The 22,427-nt window shown below is 40.4% G+C and overlaps 1 protein-coding gene across 1 annotated transcript in view; it reads right to left on the reverse strand.

Moving 5' to 3' along the window:
* The window catches only part of Slc4a4 (solute carrier family 4 member 4), a 178,948-nt gene that overhangs the window by 24,984 nt on the left and 131,537 nt on the right, over positions 1-22,427 (reverse strand). Inside the window, exons 13-15 of the mRNA XM_048364722.1 lie at positions 16,485-16,676; positions 3,153-3,266; positions 1,959-2,120 (exon numbers count right to left, since the gene is read on the reverse strand). Coding sequence (XP_048220679.1) covers positions 1,959-2,120; positions 3,153-3,266; positions 16,485-16,676 — 468 coding nt within the window. The remainder of the gene's footprint in view (positions 1-1,958; positions 2,121-3,152; positions 3,267-16,484; positions 16,677-22,427) is intronic.

Consider the following 22,427-nt stretch of genomic DNA (forward strand, 5'->3'; position numbering starts at 1 on the left):
CACTGGCTATGCTACCGAATTACTCTATTCCCCACCACTGAATACCCCCTTTATGATTTCAGCATCTATCCCATGGGCATCTACTTTACCACCCTTCTCTGATTTTCCAAAGATACAAATACCAATGCAAAGGGAACGTCCAGTCCCCGGGTCTCACACAACCCCACCTCCCAGCTTGACGAATGTCATCTCAATATCGTTTAGGAACTAGTCACACGCTCTGTACCAGTTCATCCATTAGCTTTCTCTCCTATAACACCCTAAAAATCTCAGCTTCTCCTCCTGCCCCAAATGCTTATTTCCTCCTCATGCCAGTCATATTACGTCTTGAGATTTACTTCTTTCTCTCCACGATCTACAGTTCTAACTGAAAAGTTCATCAAAACCTTCCTCATCTCTCCTATGCCCACACCCAGTGAGTTTCTTATAGTCGAACAATTCCTTGCATTTCCTGGATTCTTCCTTCTGAAACACTTCTGCTGAATTCCTTGCTTAGCAATTTCCTCTCCTGCTTTCTGGGTGACTGACTGTGATGTAGCATCTTGCTTCTCTTACATGGTTATTATAAAAAAAAAGTAATGAGTTAACATATAATATGAAGTTTTTACAATGTGGCCTGACTCACAGTAGGAATGCAGTACGTTTTAACTTCTATTAGTGTTATCATTCACCTATCATTTCAACAGAGGGTATTTATGAACCTATTTTTGACCTAAAGTTAATAGAAGTGGAAAAACATTATATAAAGTAAGAACATCTGTGAAAGTCTCATAACAAATGAATGGCTAATTCAAGAAAAAAATCTGTAAAGTACATAAAATAAAGCATTTACTTCTCCTTACTTACAAGTATTTCAAGACAAGCATATAAATATTTATTAACATCTTGTAACCATGAACTACCTCAACAATCACTAAGAATAAACCTTCAGCTGGGACTATGGCTTAGTGGTAGAATGCTTGCCTCATATACATGAAGCCCTGGGTTCGATTCCCCAACACCACATATATATAGAAAATGGCCAGAAGTGGTGCTGTGGCTCAAGTGGCAGAGTGCTAGCCTTGAGCAAAAAGAAACCAGGGACAGTGTTTAGGCCCTGAGTTCAAGCCCCAGGACTGGCAAAAAAAAAAAAAGAATAAACTTTCAGTGTTTCCAAACACAAAGAAATAATATTTGAAGAGATGGAAGTGCTCATTATCCTGATTGGATCATTATACCTCCTACATATGTATCAAATGATCATACTAAATCCAATAAATATGTACAATTAATTTTATTTGAAGTGCTGGGACCTTATGCATGCTAAGTAACTGCTCAGTTATATTTCAAAAGCCTATATTTTTTTAATGTAAAGAAAAGAATACATTATGAGTTGATTTTACAGGGAGCAGGTGCTCAGTACAGGTTAATTTACTCTCTTATTTATTATCATTGCCTTCCTTAAGGACAGGTAGCCTAAAATAAAAAAGTAGAATGACTGGCTAAGAGCTAAACTATTGTTGCTATTCCCTCTTTGGTAGTGATGGATAGACGAGGGAACCGTATTTCTTAAAATTGAAGTGAGTTTCCCTCAGGGATTGCACTGAGGACCCGTGTCAACACAGGTGATCTGTGACTCCGCCAAAGTCGAACTCCCAATAAAGCTCTCTTTGTTGTTGTTTTTTTGTTGTTTTTTTTTGCCAGTCCTGGGCCTTGGACTCAGGGCCTGAGCACTGTCCCTGGCTTCTTCCCGCTCAAGGCTAGCACTCTGCCACTTGGGCCACAGCGCCACTTCTGGCCGTTTTCTGTATATGTGGTGCTGGGGAATCGAACCTAGGGCCTCGTGTATCCGAGGCAGGCACTCTTGCCGCTAGGCTATATCCCCAGCCCCAAAGCTCTCTTTGTTTTGAATCACTTAGTAGTCTGAAGTACTGAAAGGAGTTCAGAAGTCAGTGGTAACCATTATTATGGACACTTACCTTGAGTTTGTGTTCTTTCCTGTTTACGATCACAGCTGTGATTTGTTGGTCCATGAAAATGAGAATAGTGACCAACAAGGCAGGAATAGCAGCAGCAAGGTATACCCACCAGGGGTTTCCTCCGAATGGGGGAACAAACCAGCCCCGGTGTGGACTTGTTGGCTTAAAGCAAAGAAAGAGCAGTTTTCAGAATAGCATCAAGTGGGTATGTGCTACTTGGTGAAAAAAAACAACAATGTGAACACAAAGTTTTATTTCTGGAGAGTCAACATCTTAAAAAAACAAAACAGGAACAGTTATGTGCTTGGAGACCATTGGTAAAACCAAGAATCTTCCCAGAGGATGCCATTTTTTAAGGTAATTTTTTAAAGGAAAGGAGAGAAAGGATGTGGATGTTGGGAAGGCAGGGGATGCTGTTTTGTTAACTCTCTGGTACCAGAAAAATCCCCAAATTTAATAGATGTGAAAATTCCCATTTGGTAGGTACTGAATCCACACATGATTGGTCGAGTGAGAACATATCTTTCCTTGCGCATATGTAATGGCGGAGCCAATGCAAAGTTATCATTTGCTATCCCCTAAATATTTCCTCCTTTAATAAACTAAAACTGCAGACAGCGTAATATTGCTTAGCACATACACGATCTCAATAGTGGAGAGAATGAGGACTGTTCTGGAAAAGAAGAAATGACTCAAATGTAGATTTTATCCATTACCCCCACATAGTACAAATTCTTCTGTAACAACTAAAATTTACATGGTGTATAAATGTATCTGGCAAGGCGTAAGGTGTCTGTTGGTGTGAAAGGGTAAATAACTGGGACTATAAAGCTGGAGTTCTAACTCCACTCTTTCATGTCACTAGTTTAAACAGGGATATTGTGCCTAACTCAGGAGTTCCAATATCAACTTTATAAAGTAGGAATGGTGCTCATTATGCAGCATACACTTCAGATATTTGTAAAGTGGCAAGTTATTTTAAAATAAAAATCAATACAGTGGGGACCTTTGCATTTGACTCGAATCTTAGCATTTAATTTTGGTGCAGAAATTTGACTGTGTGAGCCTAACAAGGGCTTTTGAAAAAAAGAAAACTTATACAAAGCTAACTGAAGTAGTCACAGCAAACTGAACTACAGGAATGAATAAAGCTGAAAAATCAGTGGAACAATACAAAGGTAGGCATCTTCTTACCTTGAACTCGCTTGGCACAATTAGTTTTGGAGTGTCCACACCTACCAGAGCATCTATCCCACAAAATATGAGAATGGACAAGATAATGGCAAAATCACTGATCAGTTTTCTTGCCTGAAGAGAAAAAGCAACAAGGACTCTTTAGTACCAGATCCATATATTTTCCTGCATTTGAAATGAACAAAGAATTCTGTATTTGTTAATAATTTATAATAACCAGTTCATCAAGAAATTATCACCCTGACAGACATAAGAGCCTACAAAACTCTAGTGAGTATTGTGTGTGTGTGTGTGTACATGCACGTGCTTTGCATGCACAGACAAGAAAAATATATCCTTGAAATATACCATATATGCACTTATCATGTATACAACATACATGGATAAAAATTTTCCACAACTAGCAAGTACCCCTTTCCTGGTATTCTTTTCTTTTATTTTTTTTTAGTAGTGAGTTCATTTTTCTAAGGAACTGCACTGTTTAAATTGTCCCCTGCAAATGCCATGCTTGGTTAATACATTTGTGTTCACTTGCATTCAACCCCATATGTATTTACTTGTGCACTTACAAATGAGCTTAGAAATTGTGCATCCTTTGTTCCCCCAGGCCTGACTTACTTCACTTAACATAATTTTTCCAGGTCCATCTATTTCTTTGCAAAATGATGTAATATCATTCTTCCATAGGTAACAGCAAAATTCCATTGTGCGTATATATACAATGCATTTTCTTGATCTACTCATCCATTGAGGGGCACCTGAACTGTTTCTGTATGGTAGCTATGATGAACAGAACAGCAAGGGACATGGTTGTGCAAGTAGCTTTACTGTATTCTGATTTGCAATCTTTTGGATAATGCCCAAGAGTGGTATTGCTGGATCATAGGAGAGTTCTACATTTCCTTTTTTGAGGAATCTCTAAACTGCTATCCAGAGTGGTTGAACAAATTCATGTTCCCACCAACAGTATATTAGAGCTCTTTTCCCCTCACATTTGCACCAGCATGTGTTTTTGTATTCTTGGTGATGTCCATTCTAAATGGGATAAGATGGAATCTCAATTTGTTTTTGATATGCATTTCCTTTGTCAGCTAGAGGTGCTGATCACTTCTTCATGTTTTGATTGGCTATTTTTACTTCTGAGAATTCTCTATATCCTTTGTTCATTTATTAATTAGGTTGTTTATTCCTTGAGGGTTTAATTTCTTTAGCACTTTGTGTATTCTTGATGTCAAGTCATTGTCTGAGATATAGGTGGCAAAGATATTCTTTCCCATTCCACAGGCTATTTTAGCTGGTTAACTGTGTCCTCTGCTGTGCAGAAACTTCCTGGTTTGCTGAATTCTCATTTGTCAATTCTATTTTTTGATTTGCTGAGCTCCTGAAGCTTTACTCAGAAAATTCCTGCCTAATGTTTCTCCTACTCCTTCTTGTAGTAGTTCTGTGGTTTCAGGTCATACATGGAAGTTTTTGATCCATTTTGAATTGATATCAATGTAAGGTGATGGATACAGTTCCAGTTCTCATTTTCTGCTTGTGTATATCCAGTTTTCTCACCATGATTTGGAGCGAGGGAGGAGAGTCAGGATCAGAATGAAGTATGAGAAAACACTCAACCATCTGCTCTTTGGAGTCGAGGAAAGGGCCATGCATCAAGAAATGCAGACAATCCTAGAAGCTGAAAAAGGGAATGTATTCTTCCCGAGAGTATTCAAAAGGAAGGTAGCACTTCTTATCCTTGGGCTTTCTCCCAGGGAAGTCAACTGTGGAGTGCGTACCTTCACTTCTCCACTCTGACCTCCAAATATTTATCTAAATCTTTGTGGTTTTAAGCCACCATGTCAGAAGTAATAGGACAGAAGCAGTATTGGAGATCAAAGTCAGAGCATGCTCTACCATTCAAGGCATGTCCTAATCCTTTTGCTTTTGGCTTGTTTTCCAGAGAATGTCTTGGGCTTTTGCCTAGACTAGCCTTAAACTACAGTCCTCCCCTCTGCACTTCCCAAGTAGTTGGAATTACAGTTGTGCTCCACTATACCCAGCTTATTGGTGAGATGGGGGTCTTGCCACTACCTATTGCACCTGTGTTGTTCTTGCATCACAATCCTCCTATCCCTAACTCCTGAGCAGCTGGGGTTATGTGGTAATTCAATGAAATATCCACAAGGAGTTAATATCTAATATAAACTTGCAGACATAAACAGATTGTATATATGTACAATTCTTGAATAATGGTAGTTTTATTGAGTTTGGCATTATTATAACTGTGATAAAAAGTAGCTGAAAAAACAAATGCTAATAAATGTCAGGATTACAGTTCTTAACATTAATGGGAACAAAATGATCCCCTATTAATAATGTTGCTTAATCTCATTAACAATCACAGCCAGAGTGGTAGTCTGTATAACATACTTATTTTATTTTCCTTCCTTCCTTTTAGTTGTATAATAGTGTTCAGTTACAGCAGAAATCACTCCCGGAGAGTGTTTGTTATTAAGACATTCATTCTAAGATATTGGAGCCATTTTTAAACATCAAAGTCAAGGAAATTGATTTTTCCCAGGTTGCTTGCCTGTTCAGTGCTTACCTCCTCTAATTAGAGAAGGAAGGTGGGGTGCTATTTTAACGAACTATTCAGATCTTCCTCTATGCTAAGATTAAACTTAAATCTGAACCAAGCAAAAGTGGCAGGATAGAAACAGAGAGGACCCTAGAGATTCCAAGCATAGCTCATACCTGTAGTCCTAGCCAATCAGGAAGCTGGGATTCAAGGGGTCACAGTTCAAAGACATCCCAGACAGAAAAGTTCACTAGACTCCATCTCCAAAACAATGAGCTCAAAGCCACGCAAGCACGAGGCCCGGCCAGCACTGTAACTCCAGTACTGCAAAACATGCCCAGCACAGGGACCACCAGACAGCAGTCCTGGAGTCTACGTACAGAAGAAACAAGTCTATGTACAAGGAGACACAAATTTCTTTTCCTGGGTCCTTCTCACATGGAGAAAAAGGAAAGTATCTGATTTTCTTTCATTGTTTGTTTTGCTTTTTATTTCATCAAACTTGGTTGCTTTCTAAATAACACTTTTATGTGAGACAATACATTAATAAGAAAGTCAAATTAGAAACCCATCATTCCAAATTCTCTCCGAGCTATTACTGGTAATGATTAATAGTAGAAGTGCCAATGTTTGCATGAGAAAATTTGTTCCCATGGGATTTCTTGTCCAATCTGATGAGCTCAAAGAGCTCAGATGCTTCTCAGGACAACATCATCGTTTGGTCCATCCAGATTCATCTTTAGGTCTCTCCAGACTAAAACTTCAATTTCCTAACAACATAATTTATCATAATTTAAGAGAACACACATGAAGGTGATTTACAGGTTTAAATATTTGCCATTTTAGAAAGTTCATCTTAAAAATGGTTGATAAACGTACTACAACATATGATAACTCCTCATTCAACTGAGGAAATAAGAAATGTGCCTCAATTAACATGTTTACATCAGACCAGTTTTGACGTCTTTTAATTTATTGGCTATTTTTAAGTCAGTAAAGTGTAAAGTTAATAAGACAATACTTCAATTAATCTAATGAGAAGTGACCCATTTAAATATTTAAACTACCCAAACAAAGACAGAATTAAATGGATGTAAAAGACAATTCAAATAACCATATGCTGTTCTCTTAATCTTGAGCAAAAAACAATGTGATAAAACTATTATAAGCATACTTTTTATGATGGATGTTACCATATTAATTATTGAGAGAGTCATAAGCAAAGAGACACCAACAGCGAGAAGCTGGTTTACACAGGCTGGGAAAATGAATTTGATTCCTCGGAACCCCTGAAGGACATTTGATTTTCACTTTGCAAGTAAGTCTGCAGCTGCTCCTGAATTCACTTTACGGAAAGGGCTGGCAGCTGCTGAGTACTTCTCAATGGATGAGGTCAATGCCAAACAGACAAGCACGGCCGCAAGAACTCTGCAAGCTCTCGGTCAATACGAATCCACAATGTCCATCCCTCTAATAATGAACATGGTGCTTGCCAAACGCTGAACAACAACATACAAAAGGAAAGATGACACCAAACAAACGCATGCCATTGGCCATGACAAAGGCACAAAGTGCCATGGTAATTTTGAAATTGGATCCCTCCAGTAGCCACTCTGCTATCAAAGAAACACGCATCAGGACGGCACATATCAAGAAGCCTAACTGCTGCTTGCGCTTTGATTCAATAAACACTCTAGTCACAAGTCAGTAAAAGGAAAAGTCTGTTTTAGACGCTACAGTTCTACTGTTACAAGCTCCAAACCAGAGCAACTGGGGAGAGGGGGGATTCATTCTAGGTAATGTACCTAGGTGGGCCTTGGAGCTGAGCACTGAAGGCTACTAGAAGATCAGCGCCAGTGAAGTGGCCGGGTCTGCAACAATCACCCACAGACCTCTTCTCCCACCCTGCCTTAAGACTGGGCCATGGAAACAGGCCCCCAATGGGCTGTGCGCGCCTGCAAGGCTCACGCCACATGGGAAACGTTAGGTCCTGATCCGCTCCCTCTCTAAATTGAAACTGAAGTCTGGCTCTGATCTCAAGGAAGACGGGCAACATGAAGGGGAGGCAAGGAAACACACTGTAAGAAAAGGATGGTAGGCCTCAAGAATCTGCAGGGAGAAGTTCCCTTTCGATCCATGAAGTCTGTCAGAAGAAAGAGAAAGCCAGTTCTGGTGTCGCTCCTGATGGGGAAAGGAGGACCCTGAGCGCAGAGACCATGGAAAGGTAGATTGCGTTTCCACCAGGGATGTCTATGCCCAGTTCCAATCCCAAGACATTTAAGCAAAGACCGCTGTGTGACTAAAATTGGGAGGAGATACTAGGTTAGACGGTGTTCAAACCTTTAACTCCAAAATTCACAAAGACTCAACTCTCAAAATTACTTGACTCTCTCCTAGAGTATTCTTCACTACAACTAAAAAAAAAAAAAAAGTATATTAAGAGGGGGTTTCAGGTCCTAAAAGGGAAGATGATATTTGCAGTAAGGTATAAGAATGAACTTTTGAAAAGAAGCCCTAGTAAGCTGTGTGTGTAAGTTAGAAATGGGATGTGAGAGCACTTGTCTTAGTGCATGGATTTTAATGCTGTTGACTGTGCTATGATGGACAAGCTTGATGAACAGGTTTTGCATGAGAGAATGTGATCTCCTATTCTAAAGGACTTCTTCTGCGCCTACTCTGTACCACCAGTAGAAATCCTTACAAATTGTCTTAGCCAATCATCACTCTCAATCTTATTTTTATTAGGGATTGAGTTTTTGCTCTATGTCTTTAAGAACTGAAGTATTTGCCGTTACTGTCCAACATGTAACAGCTGAAGTTACATTTATAATTAAATATTTTTTGTCATTCTTCATAAAATAAATATGGAAAATACATTGAGAATAAAAGCACATCTGAGGACAAATGGCAGTGGCTCACGCCTTCATCCCAGCTACATGGGGACATAAATAGGAAGACCATAGCAGATGCCAAAACAACGTGAGACCCTGTCTGAAAACACAACTAAAGATAAAAGGCCAAGGGTGTACAGTTGTCTAGCAATATGAGGTCCTGAGCTCATATCCCACCCTACTGAGGGAAAAAAAGCAAATTTGACTTTAAAGATGACTTTTCTTGATAGAAAATACCACAGGAATTTGAAAATATGATCCTTGTCAGTGACAGGAAAGTCAATTTTTGAATGAGTTTCAATAGCACTATGTGGTCTGATATTTTAAACCAGACAAATGTCACCCAGTATTACTTACACTAAAATGGAACATGGAATATGTGACCCTTATTTCTTATTCATTTTTAGTGTATTATTTGCTGTCGTTTGACAGTTTTGGGAAACTGTCTACAAGAAACATGAGAGGGAAAGAAAATGGAATGGGAATATCAGCAGATTTAAACAAAACACATCCCATTTTTAATAAAATAGTAACAAGCCAAAATGTCAACCAAGAATGCGATTTCTAAAAATATAACTGAATTCTAGACTTTCCTTTGTTTTTTCACAGGCAAAATCGGAATGTATTGTCTAACAGTAGTGTTCGTTACTGCTTTATTAAAATTCTTGTGCGTTGTTTTCACTCAGGAAGTCCTTCTTCAACCCCCCCATCAGCTCACTCACTTGGACCGCACAAAGATACAGACGTGCAGGAGACGGTAAGTATGAATGGGAGAAGAGGATTAACATGAGTCATTCTCACCTGGACACACAAAAATGGGATGTATCTGCTCACTCACATATAAATTTTGTACCTGCTTTCGGTCAAGTCTAGAAATTACTTTATAGCCTTCACCAAGCATTGTGCCAAGCACACGTAAGACTACCATTCTATTCTACCTTGAATATGGTAATAGATTTTCTCTCTGGTGGTTATGAGAAAACTGAGTAGTTCTTTAAGGAAACGCTCACATGCCATTACAGTTAGCAACTGGCCACACTGAGTGCGACTATTCCAATATACCAATCATTTTTGCTGAGCCCTATGGTCCTGCCTGCCGCCAGTTTCTCCTGTCACAATTCTGTCCCCGCTCCAAGCTCCTGTGTTTATTCTGCTACCACAAATGCAGAGTTATCATCACTGTCCCTTGCTTACAATCATTTTTGGGGGTGGGACTCTGGAAGAAAGCTTTGTGGTAATGCCCCGGGCCATCACCCATTATGCAGTGATGCTCCTATTAGGAGTTTGATACTGAAAGGCTCTGACTAAAGACTGGAGGCTAAAGTAACAGACCAATCATAGTGTGGGATGTAAGACTTATAAACTCAAATAAAAAGGATGAGAACCTAAGAGTCGATGGCAGCCCGGTATTCTACTCATGTCTGACCAAGTGTTAGGTCTCTGTAAAAGAGCCTGATCTATCCATCTTATAGATGGGAGAGCAAAGGCAATCTGTTTTGTCTCAAGTGCTCACACTGATGGATTGCTAGTGGCTCCATCAGGGTCAGAAAGAGAATGAGTCACTGACCCTGGTCTAGGCAAAGGCAATGAGGGAGACAATGAAGGGATTCTAAGTATAAAGTGGAAGGCTACAGCAGAATAGTCAAGGGGACTGGAATAAGCTTAATACGAAAAAGGAAAGCTTGGCATGTGACACAATGCAGCTCTCCATTGGTCATACCAGATCCGTTATCTGGTTATATCTGCCTCTCCATACCATTCTCTCTGCCTAAAAATGGTGATCTGTGTGGTCTACAACTGGCTCCTTTGCTTTCTGACATTTAGCTGTGTCTGCCAATTAGCACCCAGACCAGCTGGACGCTATAAGATGATCTCGTACTGGCTTAATTCTTCTAGCCAAGTCTGTATCACTTGTCAAGACAACTCTACCCTTCTGCCTCCTTCTAGATCCTAGCCACTGCTCCTTTTCCACTTCCTTTGGCCCCAGGATATGCCAATTCCAGGGTACTACATTCTAGGGTACTCTCCCGTAGCTTCCCTAATCTTATTTTGTAAATAATGTCTTTATTAAACTCTTCAATTTGGGCATATCATTTGCTTCCTGTTGAGACCCTGACACTAACTATGATTTTAAGACGTTGATCACGGATAACCCTGAATGCTAGGAGGTAAGTTGAATTCTGGAAAGAAAGTAGAGCATATTCTGAATTTCCTGCATAACTGTGAACCATCTGGTGAGAGATCAGTGGTAGCTGCCAAGGTAGACATGGACTAAAGGTGAACCATAGCCATTATTTTTCAGGAATTTGTATGGCCTGGACATTGGGATAAGACACTGACAGACATTAGTTACCACCCACCTTTGTATACCAGGCCAGCCATCAAAGAGCACGTAAGTAGTTAATGGTGGCACTGGCATGCAAACCTACAGTTTCTGAGCTCTACATCTGTGCTTTGCTCACACAAAGCAGCTTTTGCCTCTATTTGATTGGTTTCTATGACACAACTGCTATTGGAAAACGAGTGTAGATCTACTTTCATGCTGGTTGGTGTGAGGAGCAAAACAGAAATGTCATCATTTTCAAGCAGTTTACCTTCTCACCTAGCAACTCACCTAAATGTACTGAAATGGAAATGCAAAACAGAAACAACAAGGTAAGTTCAAGGAGAACAGGACATTTTATTTGATAAGGCCACTGTCACTCAGTATTAGAATTTGAGTGTTTTCATGTTTCATGTGACTTGTTGGTATGAGTAAGACACTAAAAGGAATCATTTAGCCTTTATTATTTCCTAGCACTTAAAGATTATCTTACAGTGCTAAGCATATGATAAACTTACGAAATTTTTAAGTATAAGAATCTACAACCTATCTGTTCCTATCTGCAGAAAGGTCTTTCTAAATGACAGCTTAAGTTAAAACACACTTTGGTAAGACAGAGCAAATGATGCTCTTAATACCTGTTTATAAACATGTATGCACCATGAAGGCATTATTTAGCTGTAGTGTGAAGGAGGAATATAAAAGGAGACAACAAGCCGAAAGACCACACATTTGAACACTGATTCTTAAAAATCACATTCTTTTCCCTGTTTATTTTGTGATTTGTTAGGTATAATTCTCCACCACAATGAGAACCAAGTTAACAAAAAAATTGCAACTGAAATTCTATTATTTATCTATTTTTACATTCTCAGGATTTTCTCAGCAACATTTAGCAATAGCTCAAAAATTACTTGATTAAACTTCCATTAGGAAAGAAACGTTTATGTGTGAGGAGCTAGCCTCAACTGGGGAGTTCCTACTGGAAGATATAGGTGATGACTATCGACCGTTAAAAAGATCTCTATTTGGCCTGCCAGGAAGTGAAATGTAAGCAGTGGACAGAGTGGGCTTTCTGACGCTCACCCACCACCATACCCTCAAACATCAAACCAAACAAGTACAGATTCAAGAGTAGAATTTCCAAAGGTCTAAGAAAATCAGGTAAACAACTGTAACACATGAGTGGAGTTTAGTAACAGGGAAAGACATATTGAAGAGAATAGGAAAGAAACTTGCATTGCCGTAGTACAGTTCTTCCAACCCCAGGCAGCATAATCTGGAGGCAGAAACCCTCTACTTGGGGAAATGAGCCTCTGGCTTGGCATTAGACAGACACTAGATTCATCCCTGTATTTCCTGAGGCAGTTTCAGACAGGCCTCATGGTCATACCCAGGCGGGCCAGGTCTCCATTCCAGACTCCATACCCAAGAATTGGGTATACCCAGCACACATCTGACCCAACAGCCCAGGTTCCAGGCCTGTCCTGGGACTTGGGTGTCCTCTTTCCCCTGGCCATATGAACTGTAGCTGTTTAGCTCCCGTCCAACCCCATGGCCAGTTCAGTAGCAAACTACCCTGACCTCCAAACTGGCCCCAACACGGTTCTAGCTTCTGCCGATCCAACTTCATGGGCTCCAGGGCTGTGTAATGTCAGGCCAGAACCGCCACTGGGCCCTGGCACAGTCCACATGCTAGACCAGCCCACAACCACCAATGCATCCACACAGGAAAGGGAGAAGTTAAAACTTCCCAACAGGCACATGATCGTATCATAGAAGACCCTGGAGATTACGTACACACACACACACACACACACACACACACACACACACACACAGAACTGACACACTCAGTAAAGTTGTGAGATACAAAAATTAATATAAGGAAATCAAGTGTTACTATACATAATCTGAAAGCAAAATCGAGAAATTAATCCCATTTACAACAGCTACATAATTAATAAAATATCTAGGAATACATTCACTCAAAGAGGTAAATGAGTTATAATTTGGAATCCGTAAAGAATTAAAGAACTGAAAACATAAATGAATAGATACCCTATGTTCATGATTAGAAATACTAATAAACGTCTATACTACTCAGTGAAATTAAGTGCAATCCCTATAAAAATCCCTATGTCATTTTTCACAAAAACAGGAAAAATAATCTTAAAATCTGTATGGAGACAAAAGATTCCAAATAGCTAAAGCAATTTTGAGTAAAAAGAACAAATCTGGGATCATTCCAATACCTGGCTTCAAAAATATACTGTGAAGCTACAGTAAGCAAACTAAATTGGTTGTAAAAAGATAGCCAGGTGCCTGTGGCTCACACCTGTAATCCTAGTTACCCAGGTGGCTGAGACCTGAGGATCAGGGTTTGAAAGCCAGCACGGACAGGAAAGTCTGTGAGACGCTTCTCTCCAATAAACTACCAAACAAATCTGGAAGTGGAGCTATGGCTCAAGTGATAGAGCACTAGCTTTGAGCAAAAGAAGCTTGGGGATAGTGCCCTGGCCCTGAGTTCAAACTCCAGGACAAACACACACACACACACACACCACACATACCAGAAAAGAAAGGATCTTTAGACCAAAGAGAATAGATGGGCCAGAAATAAACTCACACATTCAAAGTTAACTGATTTTCAATCAAGATGTTTGAGAACCACACATTAGGGGGAGGAACATTACTTCAATAAGCAGTATTGGGAAACTAGACATTCAAATGCATACGAATGAAACTGGACCCTTACCTTCTATCAAACATGAAAGTACCCAAAATGGATTAAGTACTTAAATATGAAACCTTAAACTTAAAAAATAAAGCATAGGGGAAAGGATTCATTGTGTTGGTTCAGTCAAAGATTATGCTTATTCTCAAACAAACTAACTTTTGTGTATGCTTTTTTGTAGATACTAACCCTAAAGTACAGGAAACACAAGTGAAAGCAGACAAGATTTTATCAAACTAAAATGCTTTCCACCAGGAAAAAGAAACAATCAACAGAGTACAAAGATATTCTATAAGGTATCATTTTTACAAATCATACATCTAGTAAGGAATTACTATCTTGAATATATAATGCACTCAATAACAAATACTAACTCATTTAAAAATGGACAACGCACCTAACAGAGATTTCTTATAGGTGACAAACAAATGGCCAATAGGCAAAGGAAAAAAATACTCAGTATCACCAATCATAAAGGAAATGTAAATTAAGTCCATACTGAGTTATAACTTTACACATTAAAATGGCTATTATCAAAAACACAGAAGATAGCAAGTGTTCGCATGGCTGTGATGAAAAGAAAAAAGGAACCCTTGCACTCTTTCCATGGGAATGTAACTTGGTGTAGCCATTATGGAAAAGAGTTGGGAGGTTCCTTCCCAAATTTAAAGGACCCAGCAATTCCATTACTCTGTATATATCCAGAGGAAATGAAAGCAGCTTGTCAAAGGCTGTCCTCTCATGTTTTCCCAATAACCAAGATCTAGATAATCAAGATAGGATAAGGTGGTGCATATTTATAGTGCAATACTATCCAGCCTTAAACCAGAGGAAATAATTGCATTTGAGGCAACATGGAGGAAGGGGAAGGTCATTATTCTAAGTGAAATAAGCCAGGCACAAGAAGACAAACACTGCATGATCTCATTTGTATTCAGAAATTTAAAATGTCCAAACCATAAAGAGGAGAGAAGCAAGGATCTTGGACAGAAAGAAGAGATCTTGAGCTCAGCATGTTGGATAGAGTTACTGTTTTATATTTCAAAATTTCCTAAGAGTAGATGTTACCTATTCTCACCACACACCAAAAAAAATGACGTCAGTGAAATTAGGGATATGCTAATTAGCCTACTGTGACTGTTCCACAACGTATACATATATGTAAGTGTCATGTTTGCTCCGTAAATAGAACTGTCTTTCAAAATTAAAAACAGAAAAGATAATTGAACTTTCTTCTTCTTGAGATTGTAGTGAGATTTATTTTGCAAATTACAACTTACAAGTACTAACAAATTTTCTGCTTTTCCACCTACAGTGCTTAAATAACTTTAAAACTTTGACAGGTGGTAATGATCTGTAAAATGTAAGTCAAAATGCAACAAAAATAAAAACCAAGATACCAGTGAACTGATAACTACAAAGGGAAAAACTCAACGGAGAAGACAGCATCTTCGAAAGCTTTACATAGGAATGACTTCTCTACAATGCCCTCGCAGACAAAGAAGCGAAGCAAGGAAACACGTTTCCCGGAGTGGAAGTTGGCTCACGGTGGGAAAGGCATTCAGGAACAGGCCTGCCATCGGCCTTTGTGGCTCAGGGTGTTAAATAAGCAGAGCACTGTGCAAACAAGGACCAGCCAGTGCAGGTTCTAGAACTGGTAAAAGATTTCAAAGGCGTATGTGGTGTGTGGGTGTGGGTGTGTTTACACACAGTGTGCTAAGCAACAAATGACCGCGACTGCATTCTGCCCAAGAACCGCCATTTTACAATATCCATGAGAGACCAAGGGGGAAGATTCTGTTTTCATTTCCATTCATGGAAAATTTCTCGTTCCTTGGGCCATTTAGTTCTAGACATTTCATTATCAACCCTTTCCATTCTTTTCCAGTTGAGAAGGAGAATGAAAAGACTCTAGAGTTTCTTGGGTGAAAATGAACCTAGTAATGTAAGTTTCGTTTCCTAGGAACTGGGAAAGGGAAACCGCATCTCATCTTCTGAAGTTCAACCTAGAGGAGAGATTTCACGAGATTCTGGCTGTATAGAGCAGGCACTGATAGAAATCAGGTGTACTCCAGAGGACAGAAAACATGGAAATCCTACACACAAAGAAATGAACTGTAAAGGAAAGGATTATCTTAGTTTTATTTTGAAAGCAAAAAAAAAAAATCATTAACTATACACTGGCCTCATCTTGCAGTCTCCCAAAGAACCACCAGAGTACTGAATTTAAGTCCACCCAGGTATATTAATAGGAGACAGGATATCTGCACAGCCCAGTTAAATGATTAGTGCTGCGACATTCATCATTATGAAAGGGAAGTGTGGCCGTCCTATCTTACACCAATACTAAAATATCAACACAGCTTTAGTTTACGCCTGTAGTTTCTAACTCAAGTACTAAAATACCTGTTCAGCCCGTGCACAAAAAAGCCCCAAAACCTTGATTCCACAAAATCAAAATGCCGGGTGAATATAAAAAGAGTTTTTGCTTAGCTGCATTAGACATGAAAAGGTATTTTTTTCTACACTTGTGTGTTTTTAGACAGTATAAATCCCACTGTTTCCTTTTAGTATGTCCAGAGTTAGGACAGAATTTATGACAATCTGAGGCAAGCAAACCTTGGGAAAGTTTTTCCAAAAAATACTACAATTGTGTCAAGTATGCATCGTGCATGAGCAACCACTGGGAAGTCCTTTTAAAGGTGAACAACACTGTATCAGACACGTTGAATTCGGGGTGCCTTTCCCCTTCCTCCCCTCCCATGGTGTAAACGTGCATTCTTGCTGATCCAGAGGTAACGTTTCAATCTCAGCTACTTACTGTGGTCGGGAAATAGCGGCTGGTCTTGAATTTTTTCAGAGCCATGGAGGAGGTGTAGGTGCCCAGGAAGAGGATGAAAGACATGAGTGTGATGTCAGGGACGAAGGCGCAGTTGTTGCCCACGAGCTTTCCTCCATATTTCAAACACTCCTTCATCGACAAAGACGCCCAGTGGAAGGTAGAATTAGGATCCTGAAAACCAAGAGCAGCCATTTATTATTATTATTTTTTAAACGGGAACAGTGATGTATCCAAGGCAGACGTGACGATGTCAGGGTCTTTGCGGGGACCACACTGGACGTGTGTGTAAGATGGTCTGAAGGCAGCCGCTGAAGGATGTAACTCATGAGGATAAGCAGAATAACGGGGGCGGGGGGGCGGGGGGGGAGGCTGGCGATTATGGAGGACACAATGGAAATGAGGCGAGGGGTTACCATCGCCCCTCTGTTCAATAGAGACAAACCACAAAGTCCTTCTTTCCGGCCGGCCTTCCTGAGAGTAAACCGAGACACACGCATATCCCAAGCCTCAAAATGGGAGCCTCTCTGAAACACGTTGCTTGTTGGAGAAGTAGTTAAGTTTCGTAGGGCACGGCTGCTTATGGGTCTCCTCTAAGGCTCAAGAAACCCTTCAGGCTGCACTTCCACAGCGAGGTTATTTCCTGTCTATAGAAGTAGAGTTCAACGAGGGGGGTGGGGGACAACCAACTAGGAGAATGTGCATGGTCTTGGTCTTTCCGGTCTCAATCCTAATGCAGCCGAACCCTGTTCTCCATTCCAGGTCAGTGTTGTGAGGATCCATTACGGGAATAGCTGGGAAGCCTTGGAGACCAGGCGGGAGGGGAGGGGACCCCAGCCCTGTGTTGACAGGACAGGTCAGGTTCCTGCTTCTGTCTGGCAGCTCACCTGGCTTCCCCTTTCCTCTTTTGTCGCACGGGAGAATCCTTTTGCTAGGGTGGTAGGTAGAGCAGGTAAAGTCGGCACTCTCTTTGCCGCCTGCTTTTAGCAGTAGCTGTTACCAATTCACAACTGGCTCCATTGCTGAAGAACTGCCTGTCACCGCCCAAGAGCTGCCCTACCTGGGCTGCGACAATGGCCACTCACAAGGGGTAGGAAAACCCTTTCCTTTGTCTCCCAGTAGAGGCAAGCCAGTACTATAAATTATGCTCCAGAGGGGGCCCTGCCAGTGAAATCAGGCCGACAGGAATCTCTGCGGAGACTGCATCTTTGTTTACCTCCTTCCTGTCCCACACTGCTTCTCTCCTTTAGTGCGTATTGAGTTCGTCCTCTCAACTGAGGAAATGCACCTGAAATGTGTACACCTGAGTCTGCTTCTAGAACAGCCAAGTCACTTTGGTTACCGACCAACTGAAACTTAATGGCCTCTAAGCCTTAGGAATTTTTCCTGGAGAATTACTGTTTAAAGGAAACTCAAAGATAATTTCATCAGATCTCTCACCCTTTGTGTTCAAGCCAAAAGACGGGTTGTTCGCTGTGATGGAAGTTTTCAAGTAAAGTAGCTCATTCCCTTACTTCACAAGATTTCTCTACAGCTATTTTTAATATTTGATTATTGTTAAATATTTATCCTTTAATTGAGTCTCTGTTGCTGTAGGGAGCTTCGGCATGCTGTGACAATAATGATAGTTTTCCAAGAGATATTTTCAAATTTTTACCAATGCCAGTGTGATTGGGTAAAAGGAACCACCTTGTCTCAGCTTAGAAATATTCTTTTTTCACCCCAAGAGTGAAATTATTTAGGCACTCAAAAGAATCCTAAATCTTGAGCAACAATTGCCCTTTGCATGAATAATTTGTGTACTCAGGTGTGTACACCTGTTTGTGTGTTTATGCAATAATTTTTTAAAAAATGTATTGTCAAGGTGATGTACACAGGGCTTACAGTTACATGTCAGGTAACGAGTATGTTTCCTTTTGTACAGTGTCTCCCCCTCCTTCATTCTTTCCCAGTTTTTCCCCCTCCCATCTTCCCTTCTCCCCCCCTCAAGTTATTGGAAATATTCTAAATACCCATAACTTGCATCCTGTTGGGTCCAAAGCTAATAAGTATGCTGTGTTCTTATATGCAAATTAACATGGGAAGATAAATTTCTAAAGGCAAGCGCTCTGCCTCGTGCCTAACAAATCATTGCTGTCTTTTACTGTCCTGTGTATTCTCATGATCTGAGTGTTCTATCCATTAAAAAAAAACCCAAATAGAATCTCTAGCCAAAAAGATTGCATAGTTTTACAGCTCAAAAATTAAAAATTCTTGTTAGTAACTAAAAATATCTACGTTGATGTGACTTGAAGGATTTTTCTATATTAGCTTCCACTTGTAAGCAGAGGATTTGCATGACCACTCTTCTATTATACCCCACTTCTGAAAGGTGATTATGCCTCATTTAGATATCTGAATATAGGTGCTTTCAAGAAAAAAAGAGTTAATGGTTAAAGGCTATCAGAAGTAACCCATTTTTTTGTTTTAAAATCAACCCAAATGTACCCTAATTCCACTTCAGCAATTTACTCTCCAGGCAGTCCTTGTTTCTAGGCAGCGCTTCTCTGGCGTCAGGCCGACACTGAAATCCCAACACGTACTTCTGATTGATTTTCTTATAAAGATTCCAGCCGAAGTGAAAACGATATAAACGCACATCAAATTAGAGATGTTTTTTCTTGCTTACATAAAGTATTTTGCAAGCCCCAAGGGTTTTCTTTGTACTGTTACACTAAAAATTTAGCCTCTAAATCCTATCCATCACTAAGGATTCAAGCATCAAACTTTTTAGAAAACACACCTATGCTTCAGCATACAGAATATTTCAAAACGCAAAGCTTCCACCTCTCATAAAACTTAAATGGTCGTTAATAAGAACATGTTAGTTAAAGATCAGGCAAAAGACGTCTAGACGGACGGGGCAAGGGTGCGGGTGTGTTCCCCTGGATGGGGCAAGGGTGCGTGTGTGTTACCCCGCGAGGCAGGGGAGAGGGAATGCAGTCTGAGGCCGCTCTACACAAAACCACGAGAGCCTCCCTGAGAAATCACCCACGCACGAGGCCCTGGGGCTGTGGCTTGTGCGGTAGAGCTCCTGCCTCGCCAACAGGCGGCTCCCGTGTCAGTTCAAACCCCGATGCGCTTCAAGTAAAATAAAAAGCAAAGGCAATTCTATTCGTGTTATTTCCCTATCAGCGGAAGTCAACGCGAGTCAGTTCCGTGAAACCTCCGGCAGGATCCATGGCATAACGCGGTGAATCCGCAGTCCCCACCGTTACCTGAGCCCAAGTCACCGTTGTCCCTGTGGGTTCAACGTGGGAGACTCTCACCATCTCATTACTACAGTCCTTTCCCCTTTATGGGGGGGAGGGGGGTTCTTGTTTCTCTAGGGTGTTAATCCTTATTTCTTACGCAGCATTCTGTCAATGTGTGCGAGTGGCCAAGTCAGAACTTCGAGAACAAGACAAATGAGCACATAATTTTGGAAGCTCTGGATACCTGTTAGCAGCCTACTGCTTTATCTCTTTTTCTCAGGATGTGTATAACATTCGACGGCAATTATATTACAGCTCCCATAAAGTTTCGTGTTATGAGTTTGGATAGGGTCTAGAGAGATGTCTAATTGGTCGGGAGACCCAGATCTATGAGAGATGTCAAGTGTGTAAATGTTGACTTAGGACACATGTGCAAAGAAGATCACAGAGCAATAAGGTTTAGTACAGCTACAAAGGGGAAATAAAAGTGTCTGAAACACTCAGTGTATCCACAGCGCAAGTGCAAACACCACAGAAGGTTATGAAAGTCACAGAGGGATGGGTAAAAGGTGTCCCACGCGCTGAGAAATGAGTGGGAGTAAAATTCGCAACAGTGACCACAGACTTACTATATTTTTTTTCAAGAAATACAAGTCTCAAAGAACAGGCTAGAATACAAAGTCAAAGCAAGTTTCTCAGAGATAATGAGGGCTTAGGAGGCGTTTCTGAAGATGAAAAGGAAAAGGCGGTGGTGAGAAAACAAGATTGAGAAAAGAAAGACAGTCACTTTGGACTGAGGGTAAAAGCTACAGAGCTTGAAGACCAATGGGAGCACACAGGTCACTCAAAACACGAGAGCACAAAAAGAGCAGAGTTCAGTTTATAATTCAGAAGATACCAAAGAAAGCTTGGTTAACTGAGGAAATGAAATCTTCTATCTCGCAGGTCTGGGATATTAGACATGTTCAACAAAGAAAACGCAATCGTGAGCCAGTGTCTCCTGCCTGGAGCTCAGGAGGCTGAGAGCTGCAATTCGCAGTTCCACGTCAGGATCACAGTTTGAAGTTATCCCTGCATGAAGGTCCATGAGACCCATCTCCAAGTAACCACCGACAACGCCGGAAATGGAGCTGTGACTCAATTGACAGAGAGCTAGCCTTGACCAGGCTCCGATGTAAAGAAAAAGAAAGAAATGCATCAAACTATCTACCCTTTTCACCTGGAGAATAAAACTGAAGACATTAAGTTTTCTATTTACAAGGATCAGCTCTAATACAGGATGTCCAGTGATATTTCAATTTTAGATAAATAATGAGACCTATTTTTTAGTATGAGCCTATGCTTTGAAATGTTTTGGACATGGTTTTATTATGAAATTGTTCAAAGTGGGAGAAAAGAAGGGAGGAGGTATTCAAAAAGAAATGAATTTATGGGGCTGGGAACATGGCCTAGTGGCAAGAGTGCTTGACTCCTATACATGAAGCCCCAGGTTCAATTCCCCAGCACCATATATGTAGAAAACGGCCAGAAGTGGCGCTGTGTCTCAAGTGGCAGAGTGCTAACCCTGCGCAAAAAGAAGCCAGGGACAGTGCTCAGGCCCTGAGTCCAAGCCCTAGAACTGACAAAAAAAAAAAAGATTTTATGACCTCAGTTATACAGCTATAACCCCTCTGTACATCACCTTTACAATAAAAGTCTTTTAAAATGTGCAAGATCTGTCTAAAATTCAAATTTAATTGCCCCTTTATTTTATTTGTCAAATATGACAATGCTATTTCATTTCAGTATATGATGTTTTTCATAACATCACTTTTTGGAAAATTTTTAAGTGTTAGCAAAGAAAACAGAAGATGCACTGGAATCTGGGTTTGGTGGTACACATGTATGATCTCAGTTCCTTGGGCGGTAGAGACAGGAGGATCATGAGTTGAAGGTGAGCCTCGGCAAAGTTGGGAAAAGCCTATCTCCAAGCAAAAACAATAAACAAAACAAAACGAGCATACCACTGGTTTAGCACGTATAATGCTTTACGTGTTATCTCCAAGAAAGTGCATTAGAACCTCATTGCACAGATCAACAAAGACAAGCTTTAAGAGAGCAGTAAAAATTAAGGTACAGATATGTTTCCTTAAAGAAGTGAAATAGGTTTGATTAGACATTAATTAGCAATGTAAGTAATATAACTATAATACTAATTAAATATTGACGGATATGATGCTAAAATAAAATGTCGGATTAAGTATCTCTAATTTGCAATAAATAAGAATTAGTAAGAGAAAGTAGGTATGTAAGTGGTATAGGGATCAGAAGATTGGAAGAGGGAGTCATTTATCTCATGGGTAACAGGCAAAACAAAGTACAAAATAAGCCCTGTACCGGTCTTATGGAACTCTCTTATCTTCAAAAGCTGGTAAGAAGAGGAGTAGCAGGATGACAAAACTAGAGAAAGAAACAAGCAGTGGGTAAAGGGGGAAAAGTGGCAACGTTTGGGTTTATGCTTCTTTCTGTCTCAGCAGAGAGGAAGGACGTTGGACAGGCACCGTGAGCAAAGACGGTGGAAATACAAGATGCTCCACTCCCTTAACCAGTAAGTGGTTACTGAAAGCTTGCTCGTGCTGACCAGGTGGAGAAGCTAGCTCCGAGTGAACCAGATGGCCCGAAGAGGTTTGGATAAAGGGGTAATAAGAAAATA

The sequence above is a fragment of the Perognathus longimembris genome, chromosome 16, assembly GCF_023159225.1.
Source record: "Perognathus longimembris pacificus isolate PPM17 chromosome 16, ASM2315922v1, whole genome shotgun sequence".
Lineage (NCBI taxonomy): Eukaryota > Metazoa > Chordata > Mammalia > Rodentia > Heteromyidae > Perognathus > Perognathus longimembris.